General features: G+C 41.5%; 2 protein-coding genes across 2 annotated transcripts in view; one reads left to right on the top strand and one right to left on the bottom strand.

The window, feature by feature from the left end:
• gabbr1a (gamma-aminobutyric acid (GABA) B receptor, 1a) overlaps positions 1–6803 on the top strand; it is a 60849-nt gene extending 54046 nt beyond the window's left edge. Inside the window, exons 21-24 of the mRNA XM_084026440.1 lie at positions 594–721; positions 3180–3308; positions 4530–4673; positions 4820–6803. Of these exons, the coding sequence (XP_083882566.1) occupies positions 594–721; positions 3180–3308; positions 4530–4673; positions 4820–5104 (686 nt within the window). The 3' untranslated portion in view covers positions 5105–6803. The remainder of the gene's footprint in view (positions 1–593; positions 722–3179; positions 3309–4529; positions 4674–4819) is intronic.
• Positions 6804–8181: 1378 nt separating this feature from the next.
• On the bottom strand, positions 8182–10625 carry tnfb (tumor necrosis factor b (TNF superfamily, member 2)). The gene is made up of 4 exons (XM_084026445.1): positions 10305–10625; positions 9386–9440; positions 9228–9287; positions 8182–9014 (listed from the first exon to the last, which is right to left on the bottom strand). The coding sequence occupies exons 1-4, from the start codon at positions 10491–10493 to the stop codon at positions 8551–8553; spliced, it is 768 nt and encodes a 255-aa protein (XP_083882571.1). The 5' UTR covers positions 10494–10625; the 3' UTR covers positions 8182–8550.
• Positions 10626–19602: the final 8977 nt, after the last annotated feature.

Raw genomic sequence — 19602 nt, 5'->3', positions numbered from 1 at the left:
TTTGATACAATTACAACCTCAAAAATAAAGAAGGAAGTAAAAGTTTAAAAGCTGTAACGCTGAAATAAAGAATAACAACACAACTAAACAAACACTTATTTATAGTGGTTATTTCTTTTATTTATTATAGTGGTATAGGGGTGAGGATTGGCAAGAACCTCACGATACGATACGTATCACGATATCAAGATATTGTGATATAAATAAAGTACAAACCTGTATATGTACGTCAGATGATATTGATCAGAGGACAAATTGAGTCAAAACTATTTCATTCAAAACAACCTCTCCATGTTATTAATTCCCATGAAATTCACTGGAATAAATATTGAAAATAAAATGAAAAATGATAAAGTAATGTGATATTTTATTGGGTGGCAAAGTATCGCGATATATTGCCGTATCAATATTTTTACCCACTCCTATAGTGGTATAGGTTTTTCTTCAGGGATCCATTGATCAGTTTTCCATCTACAACAACTAATCATTTGTCCTCCACGTGTTTCCATAAATCCTCCATCGCCTGTCTCACACACGGTTCTGTAGAAGTCATGTCTGCCTGTCTTCATGTCTACCTGTCTCTCCTGCTGCAGGTGTGGTTTACGGCTACAAGGGTCTGCTGCTGCTGCTGGGAATCTTCCTGGCTTACGAGACCAAGTCCGTCTCCACAGAGAAGATCAATGACCATCGTGCCGTGGGGATGGCCATCTACAACGTGGCGGTGAGTCAGAAAAACAAAAATGACACCATCTCGCCCGAACTCCTGTTTTTCTGCTGCTGCCGTCTGCAGAGGAGCAGCCTGTAGCACGCCGAGACTTTAAAGTGGCGATAAATAAAGACTTTTATTGCCCCCAGCGCAGCAGGAAACAGTCGGAGTATATCTGGGTGGGGTTAATCAATGCCGGTGGCTCCTGGATGACTTCGCCTGGTTCTCAGCTGCTTTTCTTTTTTAAGCTGCCAGAAGGCACTTTCAGGCAAACTGACCGGCGTGTCGAGACATTTCAGCTGCAGGAGCTTAAAAAGCTTCGTTCTCGTTTGTAAAAGTTAATGGAGTTCACCGGTAAGTAAATGCCCCCTTCACGCTGCCGGTGTATTCCTCTTATCTGATTAGATAACACGCTGGAGTCCCAGCTGTGCTGCTGCTGTTTAGTGTGGAGTTGTGGAAATAACGAACTTCCTGTATTTAAGTAGAATTCTCAGGTATATGTACTTTCCTTGAATATTTATTTTTGTGTATTTTTTAACTTCCTACTCCTCACATTTTCATATGAGGCTTGTTTTTCTTTAGTTTTAATGCATTTGAGGGGAATTGTTGATTATTTTCGTATTTATTTGATGTGAGATTCAGTTAGAAACCGGCCAGTAGAAATACTTTCTAAATGGTAAATGGCCTCATTTATATAGCGCTTTTCTCCAAAGCGCTTTACAGTAATGACTGACATTCACCCATTCACTCACACATTCACACACCGACGGCTGAGTCAACCACGCAGGGCGACAGCCAGCTCGTCAGGAGCAATTAGGGTGAGGTGTCTTGCTCAGGGACACCAGGCACTCAGCTAGGAGGAGCCGGGGATCGAACCGGCAATCTTGCGGTTGCCAGCCAACCCGCTCTACCTCCTGAGCTAAGCCCCCCTTCTACTTTGAGTACATGTCAGAGCCTGTACTTTTTTAGAATGGAATATATCTTTATTGTCATTGTTTGGACAATGAAACACAGTTTAGCAGCACAATGTACTGAAATACACAAAAATACACAAAATAAACCGAATATTCAAGCATATTAGGCTTAAAATAAAATACAAATATACAAATCATGAGAGGAAGGGGATGGAGGGGGCATTTTCCTGAGTGATCTGCATCTTTTCTCTTGAGGAAAGAAGTTGAATTAGTTCTTCTACATCTACCGGAGTCTTTGAAACACAAGTATGTGTACTTCTACTACAACGTCTGTACTTTTGACACCTCTGCCGATTGGAGTCGATCTTCCAAAACCAAATAACAAAAGGACACAATACAGAAACAATACAGAAATACAGAAACAATACAGAAATACATGTTGGTATAATGATCGGTTGGAGCAACACGAGACACAGAAACATAAAATATTCACGCTTTTGCAAAGTATCGCAATATATTGCCGTATCAATATTTTTACCCACCCCTAGTGTTCTCAGATGGCCTTCCTGGTGGAAATAAATGCCAAATAAAGTCAACGAAGTAGGAAATGGTGCATCGTGAACGTTCAGTGTGCTGCAATCTCGTTCCAAACATATTTATGTGGAGAAGGAAGAAATTAGCGTGCTCGGTTACGGAGCCGTTGCTTTGCCGCATGGTGGGAATAGGTTTCAGATTGTTTCTCATTTAGCCGGAGAAGTACGCTGGTAATTGCAGCCGTCAGTCATAAACATTTTTCAGCTGGCGTTAATAGCAAGGGAATCATCTTAAACAGAGCCACCTCGCATGCACTTTACACGGAAAATAGCTGCCATTATGTTCACTTTGGCCACTTTTCCACAAACGCTGCCGTTTCACCGACACGCCCGTCACGAGGCAGCAGCTTTGTAATCGATGTAAAATGACGGGAAAGTGGTTTCTGTCACTTTTACCGGCTCTCTCATCAAAACATTTTCATTTATTTTTTTAAATATCTCTTAACTCGTCTCGCTTCCCCGTTAATGAATTAATAAACCTCTTAATGAGCATCCCAAGCTTCATCATCATACTTGTGGTAATTAGGAAATCTTTGCCTCGTTCACGCTTATTTATGCGAGCGTTTCCATCACGTGCTCCCATAATGTGACTTTAATGTTATTTGATGTTGTGGTATACTCACATCTCAGTTTTATGATGATGTCAATAGTTAATGTTGTCTGCGGAGGGGACCTCCTCCCTCCTCTCCGCTAAGCCGTGAGCTTCGGTGATGAGATGACAATGTGGTTTGATTGTCGGCGCGCTCGTTGCCACTTCACTCATGACTTTTTAATGCTGTTTTCACATGGGAGCCCTCCTCTGAATGATAAACAGACGCCTAATGCTTTTTATGGATGTGATTTTTCCTCCTCGCTCATTCTCTACTTTATTCTCCACCTCCTCTCCTCTTCTCAACCCCCGCCTCCTCCGTCTCCTCTACTTTAAACCTGGCTCTGACTCCTTTTTATTTCTCTCTGTTCCTGCAGGTGTTGTGTCTGATCACGGCTCCTGTGACCATGATCCTGTCGTCGCAGCAGGACGCCTCCTTCGCCTTCGCCGCTCTGGCCGTCGTCTTCTCCGCCTACATCACTCTGGTGGTGCTTTTCGTACCCAAGGTGCTCCGACCGGCCTTTAGGGAACGCTGCACACACACACACACACACACACACACACACACACACACACTGAAAACCACACTCGTACTGCCAGTGAAGGTCACAGGAAGAAAGCCCTGCTTGTCCTGCATGAAGGCCGCTAGAGAGTCTGTGAAAGAATATGACCTCCGATCTAACGAGCCGTTTACACAACAACGTTTTCAACAGAACGAGCAAAAGTATTTTTAAATTCTGGTTCAGCGTTTTGGGACTGCAAACAGAAACGTTTGAATCCTTGGTTTCAGAGTCTTTTGAATACACAACTCCAGCGTCGCCGTGTGAAATCCCGGTCACCGTGGAAACGGTGACATCACGGCTCCACTTTGCGCACGTGCGTTACGTTTGCAGTCAAATAACTACATCTTTGTACTACGTTTGTTATTCTGATTAATGTATTAACGCTCCTGTAAGAAAGTTACGCCGCCACCTACTGGCCTGGCATGCACACTGCAGCGTTTTAGGTTTGTTTTTTACGGATCCGAGTGCATGCAGATCGTTTTCAATATAATGTCACAGAAACTCTAACTTTATTAAATTTGCAAAGAAAGGTATTTTTGCCGACTGCATGGTGCGTCTGAGGCTTCGTTCTGTCTGGCAATTTTTTGACATTTTTTGAGTGCAATGCTGGACCGGCTGTAACGTAAAAGTTCTTCTTCTAATTATTATTATTATAGTAATCATTGGTGACATTAGACAGCTAATGTAACAAGCCTTTAGATGTGTGGCTGCTTTAAACATTTATTGTTAGGAAACAAAAACAGAAAAATCCTCTGGCACAAACGAGGTGAGGCATTTAAAAAAAAGGCGTCTGGCAGCAGCTAGAAATGATTTGTTTGGGATAAACAGAAGAGGAGCTGGGCAGCACACATGAGCTCTGCTGCAGGCTGCAGACGGAGGAGAGACTGCCACCTACAGAAACCCAGACAGAAAATCCATGGGGGGAAAACGGTGTCATCACCACCACTAATTGTCTGGCTGTTTCTGAGCGCAGAGCAGAAAGCGGTCGCCGAAATAAACAAAAACACACTTTCAAGCCTTCAGACCAGTGTGAGAGATTTCCCTGCAAATATATATTTGAAAGTGTTCTCCTAAGATGCATTATTCATTCAGCACACTCCACTGTCAGACCCTGATCTCTGTTCTTTATTGACTTCCTGTTGCGGCGGCGGCGGGCGGCTCCAGATGCGGCGTCTGATCACCCGCGGCGAGTGGCAGTCGGAGCAGCAGGACACCCTGAAGACCGGCTCGTCCACCAACAACAACGACGAGGAGAAGTCCCGGCAGCTGGAGAGGGAGAACCGCGAGCTGCAGAAGATCATCCAGGAGGTGAAAACATGAATCTACATTAATACAGATGCATTAGTATAGAAAGAGGCTGTGTCGTACATATTCATGGGTTTGTATTCTGCATACATTTATGGATTTGTGTTTGCTTGCTGCAGAGAATTGAGAATATTTATCACAACTTTCAGAAAGAAGAGAGGGTGTCGGCGCTCCGCAACCAGCTGGCCGAGCGGCAGGCTCTACGCAACCGCCGCCGACCCTCCTCGGGTCAGAATCAGAACCACAACGCCCCGCCGCCCTCCTCCCAGCCGGACCCCAAGTCTCTGCTCCCCCCGCCCGGATACCCCAACCCCACCACGGACAATCACGCCCTGCCGCCCTCCTTCTCCAACTCCTCCAACCTCTACCCGGCCGACAGCAAGATCAGCCGCAACCACTGTCACAACAGCCAGATCCCGCTGCTGTATAAGTAGGTGAGGCGATGGGGAGGGGGGGGAGGGGGCGGAGTCTCACACACACACACACACACACACATGGATGACACGAAACACAACGAAACACTGTGACGTTCACATGTAACGGAGCCGATCACAGCGGTGTCGTGACACTGTTTTTAAGAAGGCGGCGTGGAAGCACAAAAAAAATAAGTACACAAGGAACGTTTACACTTGGCAGCTGGTAAAACCCGCCGCCATCACAGTGATGTCACCGCGTTCAAACCTACGAGAGGCACCTCGAACTGGACGAGCAAAGAACGGACGGATCTCTTAATCATTTCCTCTCCCATCATCCGTTATCTGGTTCCGTTTCCGTGGCGACACGGCCTCGAGGATCTCGAGCGAGAGAGATTAAAAAGGAAAAAAAACTCTGTGCTTTCTTGTGTCTTTGCTGTCGTCTCCACCTTTCTGTGTCTCCGGCTCGTCGACTTTGGCAAAGTGCACCGCCGTCGTGGTTTCTATTGTTCTGTAATATCTGATCTGTTTCGTCATGGCGTTGTCGTGGAAATGATTTGTCTTACTTTTCAGGCGAGTTTGTGAAAATGGAAATTTACAAAAGGGACAAAGTGATGTACAGGTTTTTTTTTTTGTTTGTTTCAATGTTTCCCCCTGAAGAGCTGCTGAGCTTATGAACAATGTGCATAATTAAACAGCCATAATTTAGAAAGGGGGGGGCTGTTGGAGCGTGGCATGTTTACGGATGTCTGGAAAGTACAACACTGCATCTTAAAATGACGTTTGCTCATGTACACGGACAATTTGATCGTTTTTTTGCCGTTTGAAATAGTTTTTTTAGATTTGTGTTGTTTTATTCAGCAGCGTAGCCCAGTAGTAGCCATCGGACGAAGCCCCTCGCTCTGCTTTTTGTGTATTTGGTGCAGCTGATTCTCACGTTTTTAGAGAAACTGCCTCCTGGACGATGAAAGTGTGTATTTCTACGGCAGCAGTGCGGTGAGATGTTGGGCTCCTACGATGGTTATTCCTGTAATGTTCAGAGAAAGCACAGTTTTTATACACGTCATTCTGGTGAGCCTTTTTTATTATTATTATTATCATTTTAAAGGAGGGGTTTCATTCTTATATTTTTCCCATAGCAGACAATCTGGATGGATGTTAATTTTCTTCTTTTCGTCTTTCCCATTTTGCCTTTTAGTTAAATTGTAAATGTACTAAAGACGGATATGCGTAAAGTAATGTGACATACTGTATTTATTCAGCAGTTAATCTGGATGTACTATTTCATTCATGAGCTATTTCCAGATTTTATAAAAGCAATGTACCTGAACAGCTTTATCAACAGGTAAAACAATACTTTGTCAAATATTTTTAAATATAAATATATATATATATATATACGTCAGTGTGCACTTTAAACTGAACAAACTGGTTATTCCACTTTATGTTGCTGTTAGCTCAGGGTATGGAGGAGGACATCACTGAATGAAATAGGCCATATTTATTAACTGTGGATTATTAACCTGGATCACAAAGTGTAACATACGAATGCAGAAATAATTTAGGAAATGTTGTATTATCTTGCACATATATGACAATATACATGGATTTGGGGATATTTGTATTCACTCTATCTAAGATCTTAAATGTTAATATATTTCAGAATATGTGTATGCAAATATATGGGTACCATAAATAAAATAATTGTTTTTTTTCAATGGGTATTTCTGTGTTTCAGTGATACCGTTCACATTTGTGGAAAAAAAAGACTTAAAGGTTCTTTTTCAAAACAATACGCTGCTGAGCAAAAGTGGAACTGGGATTAGAAAGAAAGTCTGAAAGGTTTTGGTGGATTTTCCATCCCAGCTAACACTAAATCCAATTTGTTAAATTAAACTCCAATTCCACGGTTCATTTTTCAGCACTTTTGAAACTTTTTTTTTTTTTTTTTTCAAACAGCCAAGAGTCTCAGCAGAGCATGATTTCATCATCCACTAGATGTCACCAGTTATTTATTGCTTTTGTGACCTCAAATGACCTTTTCAGTTGCAATTGTAATCTGTGCAGTACATCTGTCAGTGAATACTGATATTGTTATATGTTCTCCAGGTTGGTCTGCGGGAGTCAAAGAGCAAATTAACTAATGAATAGATTATTAAAACAAAAGTGGGAAGCTTTTTTTTCTTCTTCTTCTGTTTTCCCACCACCAGCTGTGAAAGCCAGCCGAGACAATAAGTGGATGTTTGTGGACAGAAAGAAAGTCAAGGAGACAAACTGCTCCCGAGTATATCCGATATTTGTATAATGTGTGTTCTTTTATGTGATAACAATGTGACAAAACCAGCTGTGCTGCACTCCCACGCGCACACACACACACACACACACACACACACACGCTCCCTCCCTTGTCATGTGTCATGTCTCTTTCCAGCTGACTGAAGATGAAGTATGTGGTAATACAGGGAAGGTGGTGGTGTGTAGGAGGAGGGAGGTTGTGTGTGGGAGAGAGAGGCTGGTGGTAGTGGTGGTGGAGGAGGTGGGGGGGGGGGGGGGTGTCACTGGGGAAAACCCACTCTGGGTTGTGGCTTCTGTGGGCCTCCACCTGACACAGCACTCAGCAAGAGCACCGAAAAGTAGGAAATTCCCCTCATCTCTTCTGATCTAACAAAGGAAGTATTTGCTGGCTGTGGAGGAATTTCATAGCAACCTTTGCCAAATAGGCCGAGCCTTGTTACACTGTGTGTGTGTGTGTGTGTGTGTGTGTGTGTGTGTGTGTGTGTGTGTGTGTGTGTGTGTGTGTGTGTGTGTGTGACTGTGTGACTGTGTGACTGTGTGTGACTGTGTGTGACTGTGTGTGTGTGACTGTGTGTGTGTGTGTGTGTGTGTGTGTGTGACTGTGTGTGACTGTGTGTGACTGTGTGTGACTGTGTGTGTGTGTGTGTGTGTGTGTGTGTGTGTGTGTGTGTGTGTGTGTGTGTGTGTGTGAGAGGTTTTTTGCCAGCTCAACTTTCTATTTGACTTCATCCTGATGTAGTGAAACAAACTTGTGGCTTTTTTGTTTTTGCATTTTAATTAAATTCACGTGGACATAAAGTATCTTCAACACCGATCCCCAACAATATTTTAAATATAAATAAATACAAATAAATACATATGTAGGTTTTGTGATAATAGTTCTGCACATAATCCTCGTGTCTGTATCCGATACAGCAGAGGAAGTCTAGCCGACTACAATCTCAGGTCCGCATAAATAAGGTACAAAAAAGTGCTTAAAAAAAAAAGAAAAAGTTTCAAACTGTTACAGTTCATAGGATCAAAAAAAAGAGCTCCAAACTTTATCTCCATTGAGATTTAAACACTTCCACGTCACCATGACGATGAATAATAATAATAAACAAACATTGAAAATGGCACCGTGCAGAGCTTGCATTGTGTCTCACCAGAACAAGCAAAGAGTAATTTTGCATTCAAAGTGCAAACACACCGAAGAAGGTCCTGCCCTCGTCGGTCTCCAGCTCCGAGAGCTGGTTGGTTTCCGTCCACAGTCGGTCTCCCCTCTTCAGCTGAAACGCCGCGCCCAGATAAATGGCGTTGTACCAGCCCTGGCCGTCCCTGTAGCCGTCCTCCTGGGCCGTGTTCTGACACGCCGACCTCACGGCGCTCATCAGAGAGGCGTTGCTGCCAAGCGAGTCTGAGAAGCGCCAGATCCTGTGGCTGAGAGTCGCCAGGCGTTTTCCCGCGCTGCTGTCCTCCTCGCCGTCGCCGCAGGAGACCCTGAACGACGCCTGGCTGTAGACGAAGTACAGGCCGGTTTGTGGGATCACGATCTGGTTCTTCACCAGTTGAAAGCCGCCCTGAGCGAACGCCTGGCCTTGACCGTTCCGCCACTCGGGCTGATCCTGCAAACCTTCGCCGTCTTCTTCGTAGCTGCCTGCAAGCAGAGCGAGAAAAGGCGTTTAACAACATGTCAGGAATGAATGGTCGACTGAAGCCAATGAATAACTCGTGCAGCTACTTCCTTATAACGCTCTCGAGCGACATACGTAAAAAAAAAGGAAGCTGCACTCAAGTGGAAAGGGAGAGTCATAAGAGAAACCATGAGCGGTTTCGTTTGGATCAAGTCAAGGTAAGCTACGTGACTCACCTTCTAAATGGATGGCTGCCTTGGCTTTGCTGCTGATTCGCTTCAGCGTGGAGTGAGGATCTGTGGAGAAGGGAAGATAAATGAGTGAGCTGGACTCGGATAATAAGTTGACCTCACTATCGCCCGCTTGGCATCAACAAGATAACATATACAATCACCTGTTGTCTCAGTGGCGTCCTTCTTGATTAGCGCTTCTGTCTGGCCTGATTCTGTCTGTGGAGAGAAGAAGAAGAAGATTTAAAAAGAGATAAAGAGATGCTCCTAATAATGTGATGAAGAGATGCTCCTGATGAAGAGATAAAGAGATGTAGAGATGCTCCTAATGAAGTTATGAAGAGATGTTCCTAATAAAGAGATGAAGAGATGCTCCTAATAAAGAGATAAAGTAATAAAGAGATGCTCCTAATAAAGAGATGAAGAGATGCTCCTAATAAAGTTATGAAGAGATGATCCTAATAAAGAGATAAAGAGATGTAGAGATGCTCCTAATAAAGAGATAAAGAGATGCTCCTAGTGAAGAGATAAAGAGATGCTCCTAGTGAAGAGATAAAGAGATGCTCCTAATAAAGAGATAAAGAGATGCTCCTAATAAAGAGATAAAGAGATGCTCCTAGTGAAGAGATAAAGAGATGCTCCTAGTGAAGAGATAAAGAGATGTAGAGATGCTCCTAATAAAGAGATAAAGAGATGCTCCTAATAAAGAGATAAAGAGATGCTCCTAGTGAAGAGATAAAGAGATGCTCCTAATAAAGAGATAAAGAGATGCTCCTAATAAAGAGATAAAGAGATGCTCCTAGTGAAGAGATAAAGAGATGCTCCTAGTGAAGAGATAAAGAGATGCTCCTAATAAAGAGATGAAGAGATGCTCCTAATGAAAAGATGAAGAGATGATTCGAGATGAAGAGATGCTCCTCGTGAAGAGATAAAGAGATGATTTGAGATAAAGAGATGCTCCTAGTGAAGAGATGTAGAGATGCTCCTAATAAAGAGATAAAGAGATGATTCGAGATAAAGAGATGAAGAGATGCTCGAGATAAAGAGATGAAGAGATGCTCGAGATAAAGAGATGCTCCTTACCATCACTTCTGGTCTCCTGGTGAAGTGCCAGGTAAACAGCATGACGCCTCCCAAGCAAAGGGCCACAGCGAGAATGGCCAAAGACACCTTCCATATCCGCTCTGTGGAGGACTTCTTTTCCACCAGAACCACCATCCTCTCCCCGAGACCCGTCTCCACGTCGCCCGGTGCTGTCGTGTAGGCCACCATGATGTGCACAAGTCTGATCTTTTGAGTCTTTGCTGCTTGCAGTTTAACACTAAAAAAAGCAACTAAATATTGGCTGGAAGCTGATTCTTCAGGTGCTTCCAGTTGTGATACGTCTCTCTCTTTCTTAGTGTTGCTATTGTGTTCAGAGTGAACTTCTGCCAGAGAGCTTGTAGTATTTATGCTGTGGCAGCTGCTGCAGCAGAAGGGGAAACTCCAGTGATGTCACTGTGTAAGTGGAGACAGCGCACGAGGCGGCGGCAGCGGCAGCGGCAGCACAGTGACCTCGGCTTCGGAGAGAAAAAGATCCGCGGCCGGGGAGGGGAAGAAAAGTCACAGAATCTTTTCATGGAGTTTCACCAGAGCGTGGAACTCCGATGGGAGCCGTGGTTTCAGGATGGGAAAGTGGTCGGTCTCTACTTTTGGGTTGCGAACAGTGTTGTAACACGCACACAAAACACAAAACACACACTGAGACGGACACAAAAAAGTCATAAACACATATTGAGCTCATTACCAAACTTGAGCCGAACCGCAGGATGTAACTGCTGAGGTCGACACTTTAGATGACACGGCCGACGGTCGGACCAGATGTTTGAAAAGCCACAGAAATGTCTGGATTGTGTAAACAATTCACCTGTTCGTCACCTAACACTGCTGAGTGCTTTATAAACATTAGAGTGTTGGTTTTTAAGAATGCAAAGTATTTGTCAACAACTATAACTTAAGGCAATAAACAAAGCCATGTTCCATGTCATCACAACGGTTATAACCGGTAAACACACTAATAATGACATTTATCTAATAATGACTGGAATTTGTTAAATGCTACATCTTCATATTTACGGCTTTAGCAGAGTTTTAGGTCGTCAAAATACCCGAGTTGTAAACTCAACACCAGTCATCTGCTTTACACACATGATTTATAGTTTATATTACCCCAAATATACCTGCAATATATAACCTTTATTTTAAGTCAGGTTGAGTCCTGGTGAGGTTAACGAGAGAACTCATTGCATTAACATGAATAAATTAACTACATAAAGTTAAAAATTACAATAAAAGACACATGAAGTGTATATTTTAACACAAGTATAAATAAAAGGATGTGAGATTTGATTGCATCAAATGTTTTTCCCTAAAGTTAACATTTAGAATAAAAGATACCTGAAACCAAAAATAAAGCAGAAGTAACAGATTATAGGACGTGAGATATCACCAAATAACTAAATAATAATAATAAGCTAAAATAGATTTTTAAAATGTGGATTTGTGTTTCTTTTTCCTTATGACATTTCAACATAAAAACAAAAAGGTTTTAGAATTTTTTTTAATCCATCTGAGTTTGAAAAGAGAAAACTTGGCAACAGTTGACTTTCCGTTTCAGGACTGAGAGACGATGCAACTCAGCAAACTGGGTTTTTACACTTCTCTTTGTTGGCCACATTGTCTCAGCCTCAGTTTCCCTATTTCACTTTCTCACCTGATTTATTTTCTGGTCGAGACTGAACATTAAAGTCAGTGCGGGTTTTTCATTACTCTCGTCTGAAATGTCCAGTTCTGTTTTCATTTTCCCACTGCGTCTTTTTTTATTTATTTTATTTTTAGCAACACTCTTTCTCTCTTCCTTGTACGTCAACGGCTGCTCTGTTTGTTTGCTCAGAGTGACTTTGAGTGATTTCTGGTATCTAAAACCTGTCAGGACTCAAGTGCCTCGACGCTGAATATTAACACCGTATTTAATAAGTGTGTGTGTGTTTGTTTCCTCGGTGAAATCTCACCTCCGTGTCTGACTGTTTCATTCCAACATGCAAACACAAACCGACCACAAGATGTTGGAGGATGACATCATTATCATCATCATGATATCAGATGACACGCACACGCACACACACGCACAAACAAACAAATCGTTGCTTTGCTTCTTTGCAGTTCCTGCTGCTCTCACCCACCTTTTCTTGATTATTCATACCTAGATTAGCTGGAAGAAGTTCTCGGTTATGAGATCCGGTGACTGTGTACAGTAATGTCATGTACAGTCTAATTTTATTCTCTCAAAAAAATGATTAGTCGTCTACACGTCGAATTAAATCAGAAACAAGTGTGACACATACAAATCTAGAAGTTTAATTTAGTTGGAAAATCATCTTGGTCATCGCCCCTCACATTTTGAAATAAGCAGCGTTGGAGATCGCATGGGGGTTTAAATGCTCATCATTCAACCACATTCATGTCAAAGGATTGTCATATTTCAATTTAGTCTGAAAAGTTGAGAAGTGATTCATAACTGTCGATGGACACATTTAAGGATATATATGCGATGAAAAGAGCAGGAAATGGAAGAAATAGATCGTCTTCACTGCCGAAAAAAACAAAAAAAATGTCATATCAGGATGAGGATGATAACAATATGGGCACAAAGTTGTCTCTTTTTTTGTGTGAAAATGACTAAAATTGTTATAAATTTAAAAAAATGACAAAATGACCATTATACCTCGCTGCAATTTCCATCCCTCTTCACATTCTGTTGAGCCTCTCAAAGCGGAGAAAACACACACGCTTTCCCAGTCAGAGGTCATCTGTATTATGTACCTCACAAACTCCCACTGGATTTCTCCGTGAGACAATTGGCTCTTTTCATGCAGCCGGGGGAATATAGAACGGGTAACTAAAGCTCCCCCAGTTTGAGCCCTCATATCTGGGTGCCCTTTCCCTCTCCCCGTGTGCCCGCATCACTATCAACCCTCGCCTAATCGAGCGGTGACACACGCCAGCTCATTCCCTGTGATATCTTCAACACTTTAAAAAAAAAATTCCCTCTTTTGTTCTTTTTATTTTTGCTCTTGGATTGCATCATGAAATCCCAGGATTGTGCGGTCATCGCGCAGTGGAGCAGTGGAGCTCAGCCGCACAGCAGCCAGACAGAGATTACATCAGGGCAGGAGGGAAAGCAGCGAGGGAAAGAGGAGCGGAAGTGAAGGAAGGAAGGTTGGCGGGGGCTCCCTGGGGGAGGCAGGAAGTGGAGGAAGGATGCTTGTTGTAGGCGAAGTAAATGCAGCGTTTATGCCACGAGTTTCATTTTCAGATTGGAGTGGTGACACAATCACAGGTGCCAGTTTTTTTTTTTTTTTTAAAGCCACATCAAGGAGATTTAGGTTCCCTTCTCATCATTATCTCTGCAGTGTTGCCGTGTGTGGGTTTAAGGGGGAGCCGCTGATGTGAGAGGGAACAAACTGGGACAAAATGAGGTTTCAAATGTGAGCCGGCTTCCGCTGCCGCAGACTAATCTGGTGGCCTACAAACCTCCATTTCCCCCTCTAAAGTATACACCTTATATTAGGGGTTTTACCTGCTTGTTTTCTTCTATATACGGAGGTCATAGAAAACCAATAGATTAGGTAAGGTGTTTGCCATAACCATGAAATTAACTGATTCCAAACTCAGACTGTTTACAGGTTAAATAATCGCCTCAGATAACTGATAAGAAGTTTATGACAAATATGGGTTTGGTGGGAGGAAGTGCCTTCAAGATAAGAGTCATGTGAGAGGAGATAAGGCATTTCCTGCACGCAATGTTTGTCTGAGCAGGAGTTATTAAATAGAGCCCATAATATGTGTTTAAATGTGTGTATGTGTGCTATGAATATAACGATGACGCCACTGCTTCCAGTCCTTGGGAAATTTGTTGTTTTTAAACTGAACTTCTACATCAGTTTTGTTGTATCCTTTCAGCTGCAGAATTTTCACTAATTTAGGATGTACCATATATATATATATATATATATATATATATATATATATATGTGTGTGTGTGTGTGTGTGTGTGTGTGTCTATATGCTTCCCACAGCATCTGTAATACATCAGAAACCGACAAAGATCCATTGTATTTTTAAAGGAGAGGCTCATTCTGGTTTGTTACAACTGGGGTTTTATTTTTAGAGTTGTTATGATCACTTTTTACCAGCAACATTATTCAATAGGTTAATTTCTGAGGTCAGTAGACATGAAAACATCTCTATCAAACAGGTCAGAAGGGGAACATTTTAATTACTGATCATAAACCTGAAGGTAATTATTCATTGACTTCCTGCCTCAACTTTGACCTAAAGAAACACTTTTTTTGTTTCCCTGAGCAATGAGGGATTAATACTTTCATTATTATGGGTTTTCACTAGTTTTACATCCACATAACTTGGTTTAATAATGGTATTAATTTTTGTTTGACTGACAAAACAATATATTTTTGGACTTTGAGAAACGGTGATGGATATTTTTGGACATACTAAATGATTAATCAATTAATGTAGATAATATTAATCGTTTAAAAGCCAAACTAAATATCGATTATTAAGCCTACATTGCCGTATTTTGGCCGTAAACACAGCTGTAACGTATCATCCCTTAAATTGACGGGGGAGGACTTTAAACGTTACACACGGAGCAACCTCGTTGGAGCAACGTTAGGAGACGTTTGACCGTTTAGCTGCTACGTCACAGGGTTGCCAACTCTCACGCTCCTGGCGTGAGACTGATCGTGAAAGCGTAATTAGTGTCACGCCAGGAGCGCAGTCACGCCAGGAGCTCAGTCACGCCAGGAGCGCAGTCACGCCAGGAGCGCAGTCACGCCAGGAGCGTGAGAGTTGGCAACCCTGCCTATGTGCCGGCCGCCATGTAGTTCGAGATTAGCGGGTTAAGCTAGTTAGCTATTTTAGCTCCAGACTTCCGGTGTCACGAAGCTAGATCACCATGGTAACTGTGGCGCAGGGCTAGCTAACTCCGGAGGGTTAGCATAAATCAAAAAGGTTTCTGACCATTCAACACACTGACGCAGTTAATAATAAAGTGACAAATAATACAGAAATGATAGACATCGTTATTGTTATTAAATAAAAGAAGGTAAAAAGGACTAGGTTCACAGATTCACGGGACATACACATATATTAAAATGTAATTTGAATGACAACTAAAACAATAACCAAGCAAATAAATAGTTTCAGTTTAAGAATGACTAATTTATTTGAAGTAAACAATAATGTTTTGGCAAACATTTGGCAAACCATTTGCAATTTATTCAGATTGGCATCTTGGGAAAAAAAACACATTTGCTGAAAGAAGAAGAAGAAGAAGAAGAAGAAGTGTCATTTATGCTACATTGTGTCCTTGTTTTGGTGAGTCAGTTCTTGAGTTGATATGTTTTTGTTTTCCTTGGAATTTTTCTCATATACAGATATGCATCCATGATTTGTGGGTAATATGTATGATGCCTAATGTCAAGCCTCTGTTTGATCATCGAGACGATATATGGAAGCTAGACCTCTCTATATTACTGATACAAAAGCCTACTTCACCGTATAGGTAAAATATAATTATGGTGCGTGCCTCATGGTGTGTGTGTGTGTGTGTGTGTGTGTGTGTGTGTGCTCCTTAATAACCAGCCTGCACTGTGGCCCGTCATAATAGTGAGCCCTAGGGCCAGTTGTAACTACTAGAGATGACATGATAAGACTTTTTCATGTCCAATACCTCGACCCTGAGTATCTGCCGATACTGATTCTAGTCCGATAACATATTTTTCTTAAAACAACTAAGCTGTTAATAATCCAAATGTCTGGATGACCTTTGATTAACCTAACTATCTACAAAACATCGTGTGATGTTTGAAATTGTGAAACAAATATTCTACTCCCCCAAATAGAAGAAATACACAGCCCAGAACTCAGTTATGCAATACATGCTTCTTCTTTTTATTTAAAGATTTTCCCACATAGAATTGAACATTTGGCAGCATTTTTGATTGACTCATTACATTAACATTTACATTTAGGGCATTTAGCAAACGCTTTTGTCCAAAGCGACTTACAATAAGTACATTTGTCCAAAGAAAGAAACCACAACATATCATTGGTGATAAAGTAAGAGCTAAAAAATAGAAACAAGTGTTAGGTCCTCGTCTGAGTAAAGTAGTAGCTGTTCAGCAAACAAACCTTAAGAACAACAATGCTATGATCAAAGTGCTACAGGTAAGAACATAGAAGTGCTTTTTGTTTTGTTTGTTTTTTTTGGGGGGGGGGGGGGGGGGTGTTAGTGGGTCATGCTATGTAGAGTGGAGGTCACGGAGGAGGGGGGTCACATGGGAGAATTTGGGTAGATTGAAGACAAGGCGTGCTGCAGCGTTCTGGATGCGCTGCAAAGGTTTAGTCGCCGAGGCCGGGAGTCCAGCCAGGAGAGAGTTGCTGTAGTCACATACTACTCACATACGAGCAACTGACAACGTCACATACAATAAGATAATCCTTTATAAGTCACTCAGTGGGGAAATGTACAGGGTTACATCAGCAAAAGAGGAACATGCAAATAACAAAAGGAAATACAAAATATATATATACATGCTAGGGCACTTCCCTAACAGGCTGCTGCTGAAAGCTGCTTCATCCTAGATACAGTGTTGTGATGTGAGACAGTTTGATGATGAATTTGGACATACTGTGTCACGAAGACTTTTTCAGTGTGACTAAGACATTAGTGTTACAGAAGGGTTTACTCTCTTTGACCTTTTGTGCGTGCAAAAGTTTCTGCTGATTTTAGTAGTATAAGTCTGTGGTAAAATGCCTTGCTAAAGTGCATCCTAGCAGTATTTTTTTGAGGGAGGCAGAGAGCGTTGTTTTCAGATTTACCAAGTTCCTGGGGAGTCAAATGTCACATCACAGCCTGAGGTCTGTTTCTGTAATGTTAAGGTAATAGATTTGTCAGTCGATTCCTCCTACGCTTGTTGCCTTGTTGATCTTTGTGGCTACGAAGTTGCAGCAAAGTTACTGCAAAAAGTTTGTTGATTTTTGCTTTTGCAAGTGATGCAGTAGTGGAAACGACTGTAACTTTATCCACACTTCGTCCTCTTTCATCAGACTGGAAGCTCAAAAGTTACAGCTCGATTCTAAGAAATACATCATTTCAAATCTTCCCCGACTAGTCCAGCTGTTTGTTATTTCTTTCAGGTGGTTAACGCTGTCACATGTTGAGCAGTTGATTAAACAACCCGTACATGTGACTTAAGCTAGAATTAAAGAAGCCCTAGAATATACAGAATGAAATCGTGTTGAATACAGGAAGTACATCCTGTCACCATGACTTAAAGTCAGATGATTTACATTAGGGAATATCATCACTGACAAGACAGAGGAAGTGGTGAGCAACGTGTTTCCCCTTCTTTTGTAGTATTGCATGCAATACAAACACATACTTTCCTTATTCCTAATAAAAGCTAAAATGAGCTTAATGGTGATGGACGCGAGGCAGGAAGGCAGGAACACATGATCCGTGTCTTGGCTTCTTGATGCAGATCTTAATCATCACAGTCATTTGCATAGCTGAGAACTTATGTCGATTTTAGTTATTTGTTAAATAATTCGATTTTAAAATTGTATTCATCTCGTGTGTGACTTGGCTGCTTTGGGGTTGATAAAATACTATTTCCCATCAAAAATACAGTTCAAATTACTGTAGATTTTGAGGTACAGTACTTGTACTTATTTGCATTAAATATTTCACATTCAAAGCATGATGAGCTTATAAAACATTATACATTCTTATGTGTTAAAATTCTACTTCCCAGTCAGTTGTTAAGGCTGCAATAATAAAATGCCGCTCCCCCTCAGGGAAGCACTGTTAGCTCTGCCAATACTGTTGTGGTTGTTTGCACTGTCAGCACTGTTAGCTGCGAGCCGCTGGCTCAGCCAGTGCCATGTTGAGAACCTTCGGAAAGTAATAGATCTGCTCTGTATTTCACGTTAAGCACCTTTCAAGTGAAATTATGGATTTAGAACTTACTTGCATTGAAATATTGCCACATTTAATTAAGTAGAAGATGTCTGTATGGCTCCCACCCCGGCATATATATATGTAAATATAATTGCACCCTATAAAAAGTATATTTTGTTTTGCTGTGTGAAACTATTTAATAACATTTCAACTTGCAAGATAAGCTTTGTGAATACTAATACAAGTCTGCTGTATTTGACAGTACTATAAAAACACAGAAGAAGCTATTAGAGGGAGGAATGTTTCAAATACATACAACAATATCTTATGCTAATCATCCCCTCATTACCACCAGAAGTGCATTAACTTTCTTCACGTCTTATCTTGTCCCCTCCGTTAATTTTTGTTTAAGTATGTTTTTCTTTTTCTTTTTTTTTATTCAGACACAAAGACTATTTGTGTTTCTGGGTAAAACTCAAAATGTCATCAGAGCCAAACTATCTTCCCAGTACTACAAAGGCACTCGACAACAAAGGGACAAGTGTTGTGGAGAATGCCTGAGGAAGGTTGGAATCCTAAAATACCTGTTGGGGGTGACGTCATGCTGCCCGCCTACTCCAAATCCCGAACTTCAAGCGGCCCACGGGTCGTGTGAACAGGTGAAGGGCAAGTGTGGGCATCGCAAAGGGAATGTTTCCACATCACCTGAAGCCAAGTCACTTATTTACAAAGTCTTGGCCACAAAGTGGGTGAATCAGGCAGAAATGAATTCAACTTCCATGCTGAATGCGGGTGTGTCTTCATGGGTGAATTTGAGCAATCATGAACATACATCTTTGTGAGGATTGATTTATGTTTTTTAGACATAAAGTCATCTTGGAAGGCGGGGAAAGACGTTCAGGTCAGTGTTCAGGATTGAGTTCAGGTTAAAATGATCAGGAATGATCAAAGGATGTCAGGTGAGACATTCTGTACTCAAGTAGAAGTACACATACTTTTAAAGTACAGGAAATCTACTCAAAGTAAAAAGTATCCGTATGAAGGACATTTCTACTGTTTTTTTTTTGCTCACTGAATCATATTAATAATTAAAAAATATAATTAAAAGAATTCCTCTCAAATGTATTAAAACTAAAGTAATGAGTCTGTTTTGAAAATGTGAGTAGAAAGTACACGTTTGTTTTAAAAGGTAGGGAGTAAAAGTAATATGGTCAGAAAGATAAATTCATACAGATACCTGATCATTCTAATTACAATAATGAAATATCTCAACAACGATGCAATGGATTGCGATAATGTTTAAATATTAATTGTTCCCAGGGGATGAATCCTACTAACTTTCATCCATTACCAACT

Source organism: Eutrigla gurnardus (assembly GCF_963514095.1).
Source record: "Eutrigla gurnardus genome assembly, chromosome: 14".
NCBI classification, from domain to species: Eukaryota; Metazoa; Chordata; class Actinopteri; order Perciformes; family Triglidae; genus Eutrigla; species Eutrigla gurnardus.
This window is presented reverse-complemented; position numbering and strand designations above follow the sequence as displayed.